An 18788-nucleotide genomic window follows, 5' to 3' on the forward strand; every position below is an offset into this window, starting at 1 on the left:
TTTTCCCCCAGAATCCAGGTAAGAATTATAAAATTTTAAAAAAAATTTTTTTTTTTTTTTAGACAGTCTTGGCTGGGCGTGGTGGCTCATGTCTGTAATCCCAGCACTTTGGGAGGCCGAGGCAGGCAAGGCAGATCACTTGAGGTCAGGAGTTCGACACCAGCCTGGCCAACATGGTGAAACTGCATCTCTACTAAAAGTACAAAAAATTAGCTGGGCGTTGTGGTGGTGGCACATGCCTGTAGTCCCAGCTACTCAGAAGGCTGAGGCAGGAGAACCGCTTCAACCTGGGAGGCAGAGGTTACAGTGAGCTTAGACCCTGCCACTGCACTCCAGCCTGGGCAACAGAGCGAGACTCCGTCTCAGAAAAAAAAAAAAAAGGGCCTCACTCTGTCACCCAGGCTGGAGTGCAGTGGTGCAATCTTGGCTCACTGCAACCTCTGCCTCCTGGGCTCAAGGGATCCTCCCCCTCAGCCCTCAAAGTAGCTGGGACTATAGGCACGCACGCCTAGTTAATTTTTTGTTTTGTTTTGTAGAGACGGGGTTTCACCATGTTGCTCAGCTGGTCTCAAACTCCAAAGCTCAAGCAATCCACCTGCCTCAGCCTCCCAAAGTGTTAGGATTACACGTGTGAGCCACTGCTCCCGATCTACAGTGTTATTATTATTATTATTATTATATTATTATTATTTTGAGATGGAGTCTTACTCTGTTGCCAGGCTGGAGAGCAGTGGTGCAATCTTGGCTCAGTGCAACCTCCGCCTCCTGGGTTCAAGTGATTCTCCTGCCTCAGCCTCCCAACTAGCTGGGACTACAGGTGTGCACCACCAAGTCCAGCTAATTTTTGTTTTTTGTTTTTTTTTGTTTTGAGACGGAATCTCACTCTGTTGCCCAGGCTGGAGTGCAGTGGAGCGATCTCGGCTCACCGCAACCTCTGCCTCCCAGGTTCAAGAGATTCTCCTGCCTCAGCCTCCAGAGTAGCTGGAACTACAGGCACGTGCCACCATGCCCGGCAAATTTCTGTATTTTTAGTAGAGACAGGGTTTCACTATGTTGGCCAGGTTGGTCTCGAACTCTTGACCTTGTGATCCACCCGCCTCGGCCTCCCAAAGTGCTGGGATTACAGGCGTGAGCCACTGCACCAGGCCTACGAAGTGTTTTTAATCAAACACTATGGATGTGTAAAAAATCAAAAGTAAAAGTTGTCCTACTATTTTCAGACCCACTTCCCTATTAATAGTTTCTGGTGTAACTTTGCATATATTTGCAATGTTATACAAGTTATACATGCCTGTGGGGGTTGGGAACATTGTAATCCTTTTTAAAAATTACAGGTTAAAATTATAGATTCATATACTCTGCAATTTTCTTTTTCATTCAACAATACAGAGATTGGCTGGGTATGGTGGCTCACGCCTGTAATCCCAGCACTTTGGGAGGCCGAGGCGCGTGGATCACGAGGTCAGGAGATCGAGACCATCCTGGCTAACACGGTGAAACCCCGTCTCTACTGAAAATACAAAAAATTAGCCGGGCGTGGTGGCGGGCGCCTGTAGTCCCAGGTACTCGGGAGGCTGAGGCAGGAGAATGGTGTGAACCAGGGAGGCGGAGGTTGCAGTGAGCCGAGATCGCGCCACTGCACTCCAACCTGGGCGACAGAGCGAGACTCGTGTCAAAACAAACAAACAAAACAAAACAAAAAAACAACACAGAGATCTTTCCATGTCCACATACATATATATACATCTACCTCAGTATCTTAAATAACTGCATAGTGTTACAGAGTAATAGCGCTATTTGGAATCCTCTGTTAACGGATATTTAGATTGTTTCTAGTGTTCTGGTGCCACACACGGTATGTTCTATTCTTGCATATAATGTTGCAGGGTCCTCCAGTTGCCCCTTTCTTTCTGTGTCCTGATAGAAAATCAGAGTGCCTTGATTGCTCTCTGACCTAGCCAGCGGCAGGTTTCCCTAGCAGGCTTGACCATAAACCAGGGGTCTTGAACATTCACAGGCCTGATAAAGGTACCTAGGTTGTTGCCCAAAACACTGGAAGAAACTGGCCTCAACCCTGAGCCAAATTCCTTTAAACTCTCATCTGAACTCCATACCCTGACCCCCTCGCTGCGGACATACCCAGGAACACCTTTCTCCCGGTGTCGGTCTTGACAATTTCTGCAGCCCTCTGCCGTTTGCCCCTAAACGCTTTTGGACTGATCGCCTTGGCATTCAGTGCTTCTTTTTCTGTCATCCCAACCAGCCACATGTCGGGAGGGTTTGAAGCACTCCCTTGTAGGAACTCTCTTGCCGCTGCTTTTGGGGCGATTCCAGCCTCGGGTTCGAAAGAACAAAATAACTGCACATTTTGTGCGCGTATACTTGCATTAAATTTTTTTAACAAGAATGACTAGATGAAAAGGCATGTGAATTTAAAATGCTGATGGTTCTTGCCACATTGCCAGGATAGGATGCTTTTAGAAGGAGAAACAAATCAAGAACCTGTACAAAGAGATGTGGAATGCATGCTCCTTGTAAGTGGACAGCTTTGCTTTCCTCCTTTAATTTCTATTTGAAAGAGAAGGCAGTGCCTCACTGCTCAGAGGCAGCGAGGCCAGGCGACGGGAGAAAACACCCTGGGGCACTCTCAGAGGCTGAACCTGAACCCCGTCTCCTGCCTCTGAACCCAGGATCCTTCCTTCTCTGCAAATTTCGGCTACTTTCCACCTCCCCTATGATTGGGAAAAGCGCTGTTCTTGCCCTCAACCACTCTCGTGTCCATATTTAGAGGTGCCCCTTTCCTCGGCTCAAGCCCCCGAGGTCCTCTCACCTATGGTTCTCATTAAGAAGGGAGAAAAGCGGGCCGAGGCGCAGCTCCGCCGCTTGCTCGCGAAGCTCGTTGAGCGGCACTGCCTGCAGCACGGAGTGAAGCGCGCGTAGCTCCTCCAGCGGCGCTTCCAGCCTCGCTACCTCCCTCAGCAGCGCCAAAGCCTGGGCTGCCATCTTGCGCCCCCCGACGCAGGGGCTGGCCTAGCGGCCCAGTTCCCGGGGCGCTTCCCTGAACCTCGCGAGATCTGCTGATGACAGCCTCCTTGTCCCTGAAATGGCTGTGGGGCTGCCAAGCCTCGCGAGAAGCCTCCTTTAGGGCCGTGTCAACTGTAGCCAGTGGTTGCAGCTCCCTCAGTCTGGCGTCATCTAGGGCGCTGCTCAGGGGATTGCGGAGGCCAGTTTTCCAGTAGGCTTACGTGTTTACCGCGTAGGGCAAAGCCTTGCCAAATTCCCGGCCAGCGGAGCGGCGAAGGTGGGGACTCACGGGAAGTTAAACAGCCTTGTCGGCGTCCTCGCGGCTCCAAAACCAGGCTCTAGGAGGCGGCGACCGCAGCCGTTATGGAGGCCACCGCGGCTACGGCCGCAGCTGAGGCCTCCCCAGGTGGAGCGGAGGCCTGGAGGGGAATCTTGATCCTGGGCCAGCCACCTGTCAAGAGGAGGCGGACCGTCGTGCCTCTTGAAGACTGGATGAGTATTCTCCAGGAGCCTGACGAAGGCGTGAGTAATAGAGACGTGCGCCGCCTTGTTGGTGTTGATCAGTCCACCAAGGAGAAGCAGCTGGGCGCGGTGGCCGTACCTGTATTCCCAGCGCTTTGGGAGGCCGCGGCGGGAGGATCGCTGGAGCCCAGGAGTTCGAGACCAGCCTGGGCAACATAGTGAGAAACCCGTCTCTACCAAAAAGAAAAAAAAAAAAAAGGAAAAAAATTAGTGCTGTGTGGTGGCACGCACCTGTAATCCCAGCTACTCGGGAGGCTGAAGCGGGAGGCTCCCCTAAGCCTGGGAGGTCGAGGCTGCAGTGAGCGGTGATTGTGCCACAGCACTCCAGCCTGGGCGACAGAGCAAGACCCTGCTTTCCTCTCTCGTCCCCCACTCCCCCCAGAAAACCAAGAAAGACCAGCGTGGAGAGTTGGTCGCCCATCTGCTCCAAGCTGCTGTGTATTCCCCTGTAATGTAAACATCGTGAAGGTGGAGACCCAGTTAACCTTTTAGGTGGAAGGCCAGATGACAGAGGGCGACATCTGACCCGGAAGGCCATCTGCAACCAGGCCAAATACATCTACAGGGAACCAATGGGAAGCATCTGGGGAGGACAACCCGAATAAGTATCATGTGAGCAAGGGATGGTTTGAGAACTTTAAAAATCGCTGCTGTTTTGCAACATACGAAGTTGATGGGTAGGAAGGACCCTTAAATGCTGAGTGGGCATGGAGTATTCCAAGCAACTGGAGAGAGGCTGTGTGCCTCAACAGGTCTTCAACGCCAAGGAGATGACCCATCTTTTGCAGTGCGTGCCTTCCTACTTTTGGGGCAAAAGACAAAAATCTAGAAAGCTTAGAGGAAGCTAAGGACAGGATTTCGCTCATTTTTTTGTAGCAGTGCCTCAGGTGACAAAATAATAAAACCACTGCTGCTTTACAAAGACTCTAATCCCCCACTTGTCTTTTAGAGATAAACGCCTTCCTGTTTTCTTGTGATCACACCCAGAATCACCACTGCCACTTTTTGGATTAGTTTTATAATTTTTTTATCCATCAGGTCTGAAGTCATTTAACAAAAAAAATCTGGAAATCAGAGTGTTGCTAACTGTGGACAGAGGTCCCAATCACCCAGATTCATTATTCTTTGTTCATTCTAATATTGATATTGTGTTTCTCCCTCAGGAAGGCCCTAGCTTTCTTCAGCCCTTGGGTCAGGGTATAACTGAAGCATTTGGGAGGTATTACACCAAGCATATGTTTGACCACTTTGCTGACTGTATTGAAAAAAACCCTCGCCTTACTCTGAAAGAAACATGGCAACAGTACAATATTGCCAATGCTTTGGTAGTGATAAAAGAGGTGATGGGTGATATAAAATCAGCCACTCTTAAGCTTGCTGGAAACTGTGAGAGAATATGTGAATGATGCATATTTCCCTAGAGCTAATGAAGAAGTTAAAAAAACTTGTGTCTGCAAAACAGGTGGGTTTAAGATTCATTGATATTAGGGAAAGTGAAATTAATGAGCTACTGAAGTTTCAGTCTTTGGTGGTAACTGAGAGTCTATGTCCATAAGAAGAAGTCTTTGCAGAGGAAATTGAATGCTGTCTGATGCTAGACCTCAGACTTCATTGATGCTACAATTCATATGGATCCTTTCCTGGATTGAAGCTTGACTTTTAAAAGGTTTCAATAAATTGCTTATACCTATGAAGAGATGCAAAAGAACCTTCAAAATAAAACAAAGGACTTGAAGAAAGAGAAGGAAGACATGAAAAAGAGGATGTCATTTAGGTGAAGGTGATGGATACAGAATCTGAGTCTGAGGGGAAATCTGAATCAGGATCCGATAAGGAGCAGGAGAAGATGGAGGATAAGCTGCCAGAAGAAAAGCCTGGATCCTGCGGCATGGCACTCAGAGTCTTGTTATGTCTGAAGAAACTGTCCAAGCCATTAATGTGAAATTGAACCTTTGGAATGTAACCTTCGAAGTGAATCTGGAGAGAGTAGAGGTACCTGAGTTGAAGGACAAAGAGGTTCCAGAGGCCATCCTTCCCTTGTTACCCCAACATCACTTTCATAACTACCATCATCCTTTTCATCACCAGCCACACATCCCTATCATTTAGTCATGTAACAAACATTGACTGAGCTTAAACTCTGCAGGGTCCTGAGCTAAACTTGGGGACATCAGCTCAGGAAATCATCTCAGGATCTGAGGTAAATGGTCATTAACAGTTCCATTATTATTAATGCAATAGGTATAAAAGATCATGGTCTTGATTTTAGTGACTTAAAATATAAAGGTTTTCTTAGGACTACTCAGCCTCATTTTCTCTAACCATATTTCTTTTATAGATAGTAAGTTCTTCAATAACAAATGGAGGTTTTCCGAGTTTACATTGGTAGTTGACAAGAGACTACTTGCTCTTGAATGACACGGTCTTACATTTTATAAGCAGTTTTTTTTTTGTTTGCTTGTTTGTTTTGAGATAGAGTCTCGCTCTGTCGCCCAGGCTGGAGTGCAATGGAGTAATCTCAGCTCATTGTAACCTCCACTTCCCGGGTTCAAGCAATTCTCCTGCCTCGGCCTCTTGAACAGCTGGGATTACAGGCGTGTAATCTGTGAGGTTAGATACTGGAAGGAAAGGAACACATGACTGATTTCTAACTGGTTGAAAGGCCAGTTCAGGTAAATGGCTCAGTGTCAGTTTGGAGACAGGGTCTCAGTTGCCTTCTTGCAGCCAAGGTTGCTGAGGAGAAGTCGCCTGTTAATAGGGGGTCTCATTCCTTTGTTAGGTAATGCTGCTTCTCTGTGATAGTTTTTTAGGCTTTTCTCTTTATCTTTAATATTCAGCTATTCATTTGTTAAATATTCTCTATTATTTCTGTGTCATTTTCCTGGAACTCCTATTATATAGATAGTTAAAACTTCTGAATTTGTCCTCCATGACTGAACTTTTATATTTTTCTATCTCTGTTCCTTTATTCTGCATACTGGGAGAAGTTTTGTGCCCAATCTCCCATCTCTTGTTTTTCAGTTGTGCCTGTTTTGCTACTGAACCTGCCTATTGAGTTTTTTATTTAAGCAATTATAGTTTTAATTTTTAAGCTTTCTAAGTTTTAAAATAATACAATGCTCTTGTCTCATAATCATCTGCTCTTATTTTATTATGGATGTGGTAACCTTGCCTTATCTTTCTGTGGATCTTAACCATACTTACTTTAAAATCTTGGTTTTCAATATTCTTTTAATTGGTCCTCTTCTGTAAATTGTTGAGTCTTGTTTGTTGTTTGTCTTCCCTCAAATACTTTGTGATTCTTCATCACAACCCTTCATCTTTTTGGTTATGGTTGTTGGGAGATGCAGGAACAGCTGCAAGGAGTTTGCATTGGGCAGCACTGTTTTCAATGTGAGGGTAGATGTGGGGGCATACTGCTGGCTGGGGTACCTTAGCTACTGGTAGTCTTCTGGGCACAATTCTTTCTCTTTTCCCTGTCTGTCAACAGCCACTAGGACACTGCTTTGCCTCTCTGGCCAAAGCTTCCACACTCTGCTCCTTTCTAGAGACAGATATCCCATTACTGCTGCTTGGTCCATGGGAGATTTGAGGGTTCCACCTGCTCTTGCTGTGGCACTCTCAAGTCTTCACCTTCATGGTTGCTTCCATGTTCCTGCCTGCTCTGGTTTCCACTGCCTCCAGACATGGAATGTTGCTGTCATCTGTGGCCGTACCCCTGCATGTCCACGCATGTGTCAGGGCTGCCTTTTATTCTTTGGTGCTTCTTCATAGTTGCTGGTACACAAAGTGTTCTTATAGTATTCTAGCATGGCTGAGTATTAAGCATTTTCTGTCATTTCTAGTGTTTGGTGTAAAAGTGGGAGGTTGCCGTATTTGTTCAATCCAGCAAGTTGAACTGAAAGTCTTAAGTGGAGTCTTTAGTGATGTGGCTGTGGAGCTCTCACCTCAACCTGTTCTGTTTTGTATTTTTAATTAATGATTTGGGTAGACGAGAAGCAAACCGGCTTAGTTTCCAGGATTTGTGGAAAAAGAGTAAGTGGGTGCCGGGTGGGGAGGGCCCCACAAATGGTAGCTGGCAGGAACCCCACCTTTAGCCGCAGAGCCAATGCTGGGACCAGGTCTTTCAGCTCTAGTGTAGTGTTCTTTCTTCATTAGTCTTCTTGAAAGTTTAGTCTGCTACTTCTCGTTCTGGTTCAGTTCAATTCTGGTTCCTGGCAATGTTCTTAGATCCCTTTATTGACAGGTGTGTTCTTAACTAGACAAATCTGTAGGGGCTTAGGTCAAGATCCTGAATGTTGAGTTAGCAGACATGGGTCCTATTGTCCTCTGTTGACAACTCCGTATCTGGCCTGAGACGAGTCTTTCTCTGGGCTCCAGTTTGATGTATAAGGGAATTGGATTAGGCCAGGGTTACAAACATAAATGCCTATAGGCAGGTAACTTAAATGAGTGAAGTGGACTAGGGTGTAACAATGAAGGATAATCGTAGATAGCAACCCTTTGCTTTCTAGAGGTTGGGAAGGAAGAAAGAGTAATGGGATCTGTGTTGAAGAGAAGCGAATTTCATGCCTAGAGGGAGTAGCTGCTGTTAAGCTCTAGCTAAATGTGACCCTATAGGAGTGCAGGCCCAATGTTGTAGGACTCATTTTTTTCCTCAAGATGTTAGATACTTTGTATTTTTTTATTGTGAAATATCCTAATGGGAAATTTGTTAGCTGGGTGTGGTAGCTCATGCCTGTAATCTCAGCACTTTGGGAGGCCTAGGTGGGAGGACCAGTCAAACCTATGAGTTCGAGACCAGCCTGTGCAACATATTAAGACCTCAACTCTACGATAAATAAATAAAATTTAGCCAGGCATAGTGCGTGCACTTGTGGACCCAGCTACTTGGGAGGCTGAGGTGGGAGGGTCACTTGAGCCCCAGAGGTTGAGGCCTCAGTGAGCCGAGATCGCAGCACTGCACAATCCAGCCTGGTCGACGGAGGGACAGAAAAAGAAATTTTTTTTTCTGACTCAAAAAAAAGATATTTTGTTAACAAAATCAAGAATTTAAAAAAATGCTGTGAGAGCTGATCTATGCATCTGGTCTATGAGCCAGTATTCTGTGATGGCTGCAGTTTATAGAGATCTAGTAGCTCTACACATCTGTCTTCTGCTTTCCTAGAACCTGGGCTTCCCATGAATGACTCACTGCTGGTCGTGTGTGTGTGTGTGTGTGTGTGTGTGTGTGTGTGTGTGTATGCGTGTGTATGTGTTTGTGATTTAAAATTACATTCAGTCAACTCTCTTTTTATAGCCCTATGAGCTTTTTGAATAACCCAGTACTCAACAGTTCTGTAATCTTTCACCAAAGATGGGGTTGCTGTGATCAGTCCCCAAGGAGTCTACACTCTCAAAGAGATTGGGAAAGGCCTGTGAGACAATGGGATTTTTTTTTCTAGAGGTGTAACTCTGTCTGTGTTTGCATGCTGCCTCCAGAACCACTAAAATGTAATTTCTCAGTGGGTGATTGAGTAAGACTTGCAGCAATTGCATATACAGATTCATGCCATGTGTCACTCCTCACAGTAAGGAACTTACTTACCTCTTGGAACTTTCCAAGGGAACGATGATGGTGGTGGTAATGTCACATTAATATGGAGCCCTTAAATTCAGCAGTGTTCAACCTGAGGGAAGAGAGAGTAGGTCAGTTCTCTTGGCAGCAGCTGAGGGAAGGAGGGAGCAGGGAGCAGGGCTCAGATAAGGTTTGTTTGGCAGGGTCCAAGCACTTCATGGAATGGAGACCTTTGGCTGTCAAGAGATCTGAGGAAGATTTGTCAGGGCCTGCCAGACTCAGGGCTTGCAGTTTGCATGGTTGGGAACACTTCTTCCTTGCATTGATGGTGCTATTTCTATGACACGTGTACTAGTTCAGACACGATTTATTGTGTTCACCAATTTTATGCACAGCAATCAGAGACTGAGATTGAAATCCAGTGTAATATTAAAGGTGATCTGGGCCAGGCGCAGTGGCTCGTACCTGTAATCCCAGCACCTTGGGAGGCTGAGTTAGGCGGATCACTTGAGGCCAAGAGTTTGAGACCAGCCTGGGCCAGAAAATGAGACCCCATCTCTAAAAAAAAATTGTTTTAGGTTAGCCAGGCATGGTGGTGCATGCTTGTAGTCCTAGCTACTTGGGACACTAAAGTGGGAGGATTGCATGAGCCCAGGAGTTCGAGGCTGTAGTGAGCTATGATTGTGCCTCTGCACTCCAGCCTGGGTGACAGAGCAAGACTCTGTCTCTAAAACAAACACACACACAAACAAAAAACATCTGACAAGGGATTTCAGCCTGGAGTCAGAAAAAATCTTAGAGGTCTGTAAAGGAGATGACTATGCTGTTAGGGCTGTGGTAGAAACCTTTAATAACAAGTGAAAAGAGCTTGTATTTGCCAAAATGAACACAGGATATTATTCTTTTTTTGCTTTTGCTTTGGAGTTGTATCAGCTCTGTGTGGTCACATGGGTATCTACAAATCAAAGCACCCATCAACCAGATGCATCTCTGACAGTTAACAGCAGAAGGTGGCATAATAAAAGAAGTTCTTGGTGGTGAAAAAGGTTGGAAACCACCAACTAAACCAATCCTCTTGTACCAACAGGAGATTCAAGTTGAGAGGTGGGAAAGTGCCTATCTCAGAGTAGGTGCTTGAATACTTACTGGAATGAAGGAAGGAACTTAAGATCACACAGCCATGTTACTGCAGGACAGGGAATGGAACCTAGGTCTTCTTCTTTTTGGTTCAGTGTTAACTCCCACTCTCTAAGCAGACTGGGCCTGTTATTCAAACTGCCTTCCCATAGGTGCTTCCCTGCTTCTCTCCTAACCCAGAGAAGGACTTACCAACAGCTTATCTTCAGCGGTTTGGTGCCTGGTAGTTATGGAATGTGCTGGTTTGAGCAGGGAGGATGTAAGGGGAGGGGTATGCTAAAAGCCTGTCTACTTGAGTCAGATTTCCTGGGTAATTCCCTGGAACCCCATCCACTTCCCCTCTCTTGAGACCCTGGGACTTGCCCTAGTTAACTGTCACCCTGTGCCTTTGCTTCAGGGCCATGCTGGATAAGGAGCTGGCTGCCTCTGTGAACATTCTACTGAAGGCATCTTCACTGTGAGTTTTGCTGTCGCCATTGGAGGGGGAGTCGGGGGAGTGTGGGGAGTGCTAGGGTCAGGTCCTGGCTGGTGTAAAGAACACTGAATTAAAGGAATTGTCAGAATAACTCAAAGGCGTTTAGGTAATCAACAGTCCATTTCAGCGTTGATTTTTATTCAGAGGAGATCGATCAGTGGGATGTCGTCCAACAAGAGCAAAAATAGTCTGTATAGAGAAGGAAGGAAAAACTACATAATTTAGGAACAGTGTATCTTGTTTGCACATTCTTTGGTTAAATCAATTAGCCTGCTGTTAGGAAGGAAGTCTGGGCATTTTATCCTCGAGTAAACCAACTAGGGGTATCAGAGAAAACGGTTTCCAATGCTTTTGGATTCTCCAGAAAATAGAGAGTTTAGCATATATGACAGGCTGCTTCTGGGTATTGTCTGCCTTTCATTTCATTAACAATTTCACTTTAGAAGCCTGGTCTGCACCATTTCCCTCATCACAATACTTTAGCATCCTGACACTAGCTGTGCAGGATTTGTCTTATGTCTTCCTTTCCCTGATGATCATGTTTCTCATCTCCTTCCCTCTCTCCCTTATGCCCTCAAAAGAGAGACATAATATACATTCTCAAGGTCATATAAATGTAGCTATATAATGAAAGCTATCTTTTTCTCCCCAGTGATGTCATTTCCTCAGTGGCTCACAGAGTCTATAGTCATAGTTCCCAAATTTGGCGATGCTGTCTATCCCTGAACTCCAGCCTCAATCTGTTCAATTAGTCGCTCGGAGGATGGGGCCTAGGTCTCTGAATTTTTAAAGACTTGTATAGATGAGTCACATTTAGCCAGTCTGGGAACCAGTGTTGGGAAATTGAATAGAATTTCATCCTATTATTTCCTTTATATGCCCATCCTTTCTCATGATGTATTCTTTTGCCACAGTCCTGTGACACAGGAAGGGCCAGTGGCCTTGGTCATCTAGATTTGCCCTTGTTGATCTTCTCAGGGTAAATGTCTTTCCTTTCCCTTGATGGTGTTCTTATACTGTCTTTTGATCATCATTGCTTTGTTTTCAGCACCTAAAAGTTTCCATAACTATAAGGCTTACTTCTTCACTGCAGTCTTCTGTGTTTTTAGTTATTCATTCATGGGCACTCGCCTTGGAAAGTCAGTGATCAAAATAGCACCAGTGTGTAGGATGAGCATTGGAAGACCTCAAGCAGAGAAGACATAGGAGTTTCTGCAGGGCTGTCCTGGGGTGGTTCTTGATGAGGCCAGTTGGGGAAAAATCTAGGTGGCAGATGTTGGCACACTATAAGAAAAAGCATCTTGTGAAAACCTTTAAGTTAGATGGACTTCATCAAGAGATGATGAACCTCCCACCTCCAGGAATGTTCAGGCAAATGCAAGATGCATGCATTGGAATCGTTGGACCAGATGACATGTGAGGCCTTGGTCAACTCTAGACTTGTTTATATAGGCTTGGAAAGATTTTAAAGTTTTCTCCTCAGTAGGTCACTTAGGTGGGCCAGGTTTGACAGTTCACTGAGCTCTTCTTAGGAGCATCATAATTTGGTTTTGTTCCCTTCTCCGGGTACTTTTGGGAGGGAAAAATAGAAGCCACTGACATCCTGTTAGTGAGTGAGGATGTGAGCATAGGGGGTCTTTATTTATTTTTTTTTTTTTGAGACGGAGTTTCACTCTTGTTGTCCAGGCTGGAGTGCAATGGTGTGATCTCAGCTCACCGCAACCTCCACCTCCCGGGTTCAAGTGATTCTCCTGCCTCAGCCTCCTGAGTAGCTGGGATTACAGACATGCACCACCACACCCAGCTAATTTTGTATTTTTAGTAGAAATGGGGTTTCTCCATGTTGGTCAGGCTGGTCTCGAACTCCCGACCTCAGGTGATCCGCCCACCTCGGCCTCCCAAAGTGCTGGGATTACAGGCGTGAGCCACCGCACCCGGCCCATAGGAGGTCTTGATAGGGGAGTGAGTGAGACCATGGCCTTTTTCCAGGTTCCAATTAAAAGTTAGCAGACATAACTGATTGAGGTGTTTCCCCACATAAGATGCCCTGGTTCATTTGTAAGCTAGTGACAGGGCCTGGTGACCCCAGAGGAAAGCTGTCTCCTAAATGGCCAGATGAATGAGCAGTGGCAGCACTGGGGATCAGGTCCTAAAGCAGCATTTTTTGGGTTTTGTTTGTTTTCATCTATAGTTCATGAAGACAAAGACTTCATGCTGTCCATCTACATCAGGTAAGGTTGGCATCTCTTCTCACTCCTTTACCATAGGACCAGCCAAGTGACTAAGGGAATGACCTTGAAAAAAAAGCTGGAGACCTGGAGCACAGCCAGCCACCTTCTGTGTGACTCTGGGCAAGTCCCTGTCCCTCTCTGACTCTCAGATTCTCCATCTGTATAATGGGGGTCTAGAATAAGATAGTTTAAACCAATGGCTTTCAAAATGTTGGTCTCAGAACCCTTTTACACTTTTAAAAATTGAGACCCAAAAGGGCTTTGTTTATGGGTTATATAAAAGTTTACTGTTTTAGAAACTATAACAGAATATAAAAAATATTTTTATTTCATTTAAAATGATAAAAACCATTATATATTAACATAAATAATGCATTTTTAAGGAAATATTTCCTAAAGACAAAAAAAATTAGAAGAATGACATTTTACATTTTAGCAGATTCTGACTTAATAAGACAGCTGGATCTCCTCTGAAACATCTTTAAGTTCTGGGACACTTTTAAGCTCATGGTGATAAATTCAGGTCTTTCAAAATTCAGAGTTTTGCTTGAAAACATCAATTTTATCATTGGCCATAAATGATGTAAATTGTCTTTCAGTGGTGGGCTTAATTTATTCATATTTGAGGAAGTGTCTACCTAATACTCAAGCCTGAAGTAACTATAATTTGTAGAAATGACAAATTATGGTTACTCAGGCTTGAAAGTAAAATTGATGTTCCACCAAAAAACAAGAAAAGTTTAGCTTGTACTAAAACAATTAGACACGCAGTGAACTTAGGCATGTAGTAGAAGTGCTCTATGTGTACTTCCTAGAAGTGTTTTGTCACACAGAATATTGAAAAGGCATGAACACAAGGATTGAAATTTAATGAAAGTAGTAATTTTGCCCACTTTATCAGAGATGCTAAGTGAAACTGACTTTTTAGAAATCCAACTGTGTGGCAGTGAAGAATATAATGACAACGAGTACAGGTTATTGTCACTGTCTCAACTCATGCTAAAGTGCCAGCAGTTTTACCTATTTTTTTTCTTTTCTTTTTTTTTTTTTTTTTGAGACAGTCTCACTCTGTTGCCCAGGCTGGAATGCAGCGGCATGATCTCAGCTCACTACAGCCTCTGTCTCCCGGGTTAAAGCGATTCTCCTGCTTCAGCCTCCCAAGTAGCTGGGATTACAGGTGCCCGCCACCATGCCCGGCTAATTATTTTTTTGTCTTTATTTTTTGGTAGAGACAGAGTTTTGCTACGTTGGCCAGGCTGGTCTTCAGCTCCTGGACTCAAGTGATCCACCTGCCTCGGCCTCCTACAGTGCTGGGATATAGGCGTGAGCCACCACACCCGGCCTGTTTTTTTTTTGTTGTTGTTGTTGTTTTTACCATTAGTGCAAATGTCAACATAGTAAAAGGATAAATAATAAAATAATATCGTTATGAAAGTAGTTTTGACCCCATGGACCCCCTAGAGTCCTGGAGATCCCCAGGGGTCAGCGGACCTTCATTTTGAGAACCTCTAGTATAAACCTTTATCATTCAAAGTGGAATTTTTGGAATTGGCATCACCTGGGAGCTTTCAAGAACTGTAGAATCTGCTTCTCACCCCAGACCTACTGAATCAAATTATAGTTTAACAAGACCCCCAGGTGATTTCTGTGCACATTAAATCTTGAGAAGCACTGGTCTAAACCAGTGTTTCTCATCGCTGGCTGCTATGTATTAGCATCACTTGGACACATTTTTCAAACTACCAATTTAGGCCCCACCTCACAGATTTTGACTTAATTTGGCCAGGGCGGGGATCCAGTATAGTGGTATTAAAAAGCACCTTTCTTTTTAGATGACCCTAATGTGGTCACCTAAACCTTCTCAGGTTGACTTTAACGTAGGGCCACAGATGCAAACCACCTATATGGATGATGAAACCTTTTCTTTACTTCTTAGGGAACTAAGATTCTGTGAATACACAGTTACTTCTGGGCCTCAAACTAGCTATAGAGGAGGCCCTCATGATACCACCTCAGCAGAGGTGAGAGAGTAAGGAACCATTGGTAGAGTCAGTACTGTGGAGAAATTAAAATTTAACTGGTGAGGGACAGCTTCAGGGTTAAGAGAGTTGGACCTCCTACCTTGAAACCTGGCTGCCCACCTGCCACTTGTTCCATAGTGCTTGGAAAATATGAATATTTTATGTGCCTCAGTTGCCCCTTCTGTATAATGGGGATTATACTAATGGGTTGTTATGCATATGGAAGTTAATATGTGAAATCTGTACATGAAATGCTTTATCAGTCTCAGCTCTTATTACTAATGTGTTAAAAATGTCTTTGAATTCTGTATGTCTGCTTATAAAAACACGTAAGTTAACAAAATTCATTATCCTCAGGCACCCAACGTACAGAATGTTTAAGCATAACATTTGAAGCAACATGTGAATGTATACATATGCTGTGATTTATTAAGCATGTTACGGGAACTTTAAAATACCTCATTCAGCAGAAAGGAGGCAGAGGATTATAATCCTCATTTGACAGATGGGAAACTAAGGCCCAAGTCCTTATGTTTCTTCAGTCTAGAAAGTGAAGAGAACTTGCACTGTGTGACAAGGGCCAGGCGAAAGAAACAGGAGAGGAGGATAGATTCCTGTAGACCCTGATTGTCAGGGAAGATCCCTTGGGAAAGGTCAGTGGTTGAACTGGACCTTGAGGGACAGAGAGGCTTTTTTTTTTAAGCAAGAATAGACTTTTTATTGATCAGCAGGAGCAGGTGGAATCTAGGTGGGCAAAAGAATACAGAGATATTGGGGGAGGGGGGATTGTTTTGGGAAGTGATGTGTATAGGATAATAATAAAAAGAGTAGCTAGCATTTAGTGCCATACAGTGCCAGCTGGTATACTGGGTAAGTGCTTTGTATACGTTGTGTTAATTAATCCTCAGCAGCCCAGTCATGTAGGGCCTTTTTTTTTTTTTTTTTTAAATAGGCGCATTTAAAGAAAACTAAGTGACTTGTCCATAGTCAGACAGCTAGTAGGGGCAAAGTTAGAATTTGAACCCATGTCTGTGAGACTGTAAAGCTATCTGGCCTAACTGGCCACTTATTGACAGATGGGACACATAGGCTGGGGAGTGATAGGCCATGGGCCTAGACAGGTGGGGTGCGGCAGGTTGCAGAGGGCCTCCCTTGAGGCTGGCCATTTGGGTTTTATCACATGAGTTGATTCTAATCATAGTCACTCATAGGGCTTTGCTTTCTCTCCAAAGGCTGTATATCCTTTTGAAATCCCAGAGGTCTTCAGTTTCCCTGTGGATTAAGGAGATGTGCAGTATTTAAAGTGGCTTCAGGAAGGCATGGAAGAGGACTGAGTGGGGAAAGCTTTTTGTTCATGCTGCTGGCTACTTCTAGCAGCTGCCTCCAGCCTCCGTCGGCTGCACTCTGGGGAAGAGGAGGCTGCCTTCTACCTCCCAGCATCTCTGGATTTCATGTTCCTGTCAGCACAGAGGAGCTAAATGGCCTGTAGAGGCTGAAGGTCTGAGGCTCCTAAAGCTGGAAGAAAAGGCTGGGCCATTCAGGCCAAGCAAAAACACAGTGTAATTTGTCTGAGTGCTTCATGGTTAAGGGGGATACGTGGGCACAAGGGCACGAGGATAGTTATATGTAGAGACTGAGGGGAAGAAGCAGTGAGGATGAGACTTGTACTTGTCATCTTCTTGAGTCAGTAGGCCTGCCTCAGGTGCCTAGGATGTAATTGCTCTGCTGCTTCTCATGGGGAGGAGTGGCCCTCATGACCTTGTTTACCTGGAACAGTGTGGGATGAATGCCTCCTCCTATGGGGACTGGCAAGTGCTTTAGCAAAAGGATAAATTGCTAATGGTGGCATTTCATGGATCAGCAGGATTATTTCTCCTTGCTAAAGATTTTGTTGGTCCTGAATTCTGAGGAGGTGGGACTAGGAATGGGCTCCATGAGCCTGTGTATGACTCAGGGAATATTAGGACTTTGGCACAGCCTCATGGGTTGGGAGTAAGTCTTGGCTCTTCCCTAGCCTGAATGACAGACATCAGATCATTCTGGTGCTTTGTCAGTGAAGATGTAGATTCTGAGCCCACCAAACTAACCTTTTCACTTGAGCAGAGAAACAGCCCTGGGAATCGGACAGACCCGTGTCTTTCAGGTTTGCTTCACAGAGCCCCAGGGGTTGACAATAGGTGCCTTGGAGACTGCCTGCATGGGGATTTTTAAAAAGCTTTATTTGTTAAAGGTTTGTAAACCACCGCTCTGAGCCAGTTTTCATTTTATAGATTACTGCAGGAAACTGAACTGCAGAGGTCCAGAAAGTGGGTAGTGCAGGCTGTAGTGCTGATAACTACTGTACTACTTGGATCTTTGTGCTCCCAAATACCAAATGGAAGAGGATCTCTGAGAGTCCTTTGCAAAGATCTTGTAGGGACTTTAGGCTGGGGTCTTTGGAAAATTCCAGAGGATTCCAATGGAGATTTTGAGGGACTGCCTCAGAAGAACAAAGAGAATGATAATGGTGATGTCCCTGCTTTTTACAACAGATCATGTTCTGATATATATGCAAATCTGTGTAAAGTAAACCCTACCTAAAATGTACTGGGGACCCAAGATGGACTGCCTGTATTGCTTCTAGCTCTGGCTTTTATAAACTTGCTTCAGCTCACCTTTTCCGTCATCATCCCCTGCATCTCCTCTCCCACGCTGGGCAATGGATGGCTCCACTATACTGTGTGATGTTATTGCTATGTTCATGCCATCCCCTCTGCCTGGAATGCCCTTCTGCATGAATGCCTGTGAAATGTTGTTGCTCCTTTATATGGCCTGGCTTCCGTGGTTGGCAGTAATCTCTTCTTTCGTGGTATTCCTGTCATCTTTGTGCATCACAGTCAGCTTTGTATTCCTAGCTTGTAAGCTACTTGAGGATAGGGGCATGTCTGAATCTATTTAATCTCTTGCACCTGTTTGGCAAATTGATGTTTTAAGTATTTAAATAACTAAAGCTCTCTCTACAGTACATACTCACTTTTGATTTATGGAATTGGCAAAATTCAACTTTTTTCCTTGAATATTCTTAAAGAGAGACTAATCTCAAAGGAGATTGTTCTGTCTTTGGCCTTCATTGAGTGGTTTTCTGTTACCAGAAAGCTCTTGGTGGCCTTCCTCTTCCCTGGTGTCAAGGTTGACTGTTATAGGAAATGGGAGGGGAGAGGGCCGTTTCTGCCACGCATTGTCCTAGGTTCTTAACATTATTTAATCCTTATAATGCAATGTTATCCTCATTTTACAGATGAAACCTGAGACCAAAGAACATGTAACACATAAAGTACATTGCAGAGTTAGGATGTGAACCCAACTCTGATTCTAAACCTAATGCTCTTACTCTTTCATTCAGAGGTTCAGTCAGTTCTTTGTAGGCCGTAGATCCAGAGAAGCTGCTGTAGCTGACAATAAAGTTGTTAGTTTTTAAAACATCTATGTGGTAAGTTGGTCTGGCACTTAAAAATGTATTGTTTCCAGGGCACGGTGGCTCACACCTGTAATCCCAGCATTTTGGGAGGCCGAGGCAGGCGGATCATTAGGTCAAAAGATCGAGACCATCCTGACCAACATGGTGAAACCCCGTCTCTACTAAAAATACAAAAATTAGCTGGGTGTGGTGGCGCATGCCTCTAGTCCCAGCTACTCGGGAGGCTGAGGCAGGAGAATCGCTTGAACCCAGGAGGCTGAGGTTGCAGTGAGCCAAGATCATGCTACTGCACTATAGCCTGGCAATAGAGCAACAAGCTATCCGATCAAGCCAAAAAAAAAAAAAAAAAAAAAAAAACACTGGT

General features: G+C 44.8%; 2 protein-coding genes and 1 long non-coding RNA gene across 5 annotated transcripts in view; 1 reads left to right on the top strand and 2 right to left on the bottom strand.

The window, feature by feature from the left end:
- Positions 1 to 3178, bottom strand: part of PSMD5 (proteasome 26S subunit, non-ATPase 5) — a 28989-nt gene extending 25811 nt beyond the window's left edge. For both annotated transcript variants that reach the window (XM_032164999.2, XM_032164998.2), the window contains exon 1: positions 2831 to 3178. In XM_032164999.2, coding sequence (XP_032020890.1) covers positions 2831 to 3003 — 173 coding nt within the window. In that variant the 5' untranslated portion in view covers positions 3004 to 3178. The remainder of the gene's footprint in view (positions 1 to 2830) is intronic.
- Positions 3179 to 3343: 165 nt separating this feature from the next.
- Positions 3344 to 18729, top strand: LOC116475603 (uncharacterized). 2 transcript variants are annotated; one of them, XR_004249936.2, is made up of 4 exons: positions 3344 to 5746; positions 10638 to 10697; positions 12907 to 12946; positions 16200 to 18729. It is a non-coding gene; the product is annotated as an uncharacterized LOC116475603 (long non-coding RNA). The 2 variants fall into 2 exon arrangements; XR_004249935.2 differs by lacking the exon at positions 16200 to 18729 and having other exon boundaries at positions 12907 to 15748.
- Positions 11542 to 18788, bottom strand: part of PHF19 (PHD finger protein 19) — a 104755-nt gene continuing 97508 nt past the window's right edge. The window contains exon 24 of the transcript XR_004249930.2: positions 11542 to 11999. The gene's annotated coding sequence lies outside the window, so the exon portion shown is untranslated. The remainder of the gene's footprint in view (positions 12000 to 18788) is intronic.

The sequence above is a fragment of the Hylobates moloch genome, unplaced genomic scaffold (genome assembly GCF_009828535.3).
Source record: "Hylobates moloch isolate HMO894 unplaced genomic scaffold, HMol_V3 SCAFFOLD_10, whole genome shotgun sequence".
Taxonomy (NCBI): domain Eukaryota; kingdom Metazoa; phylum Chordata; class Mammalia; order Primates; family Hylobatidae; genus Hylobates; species Hylobates moloch.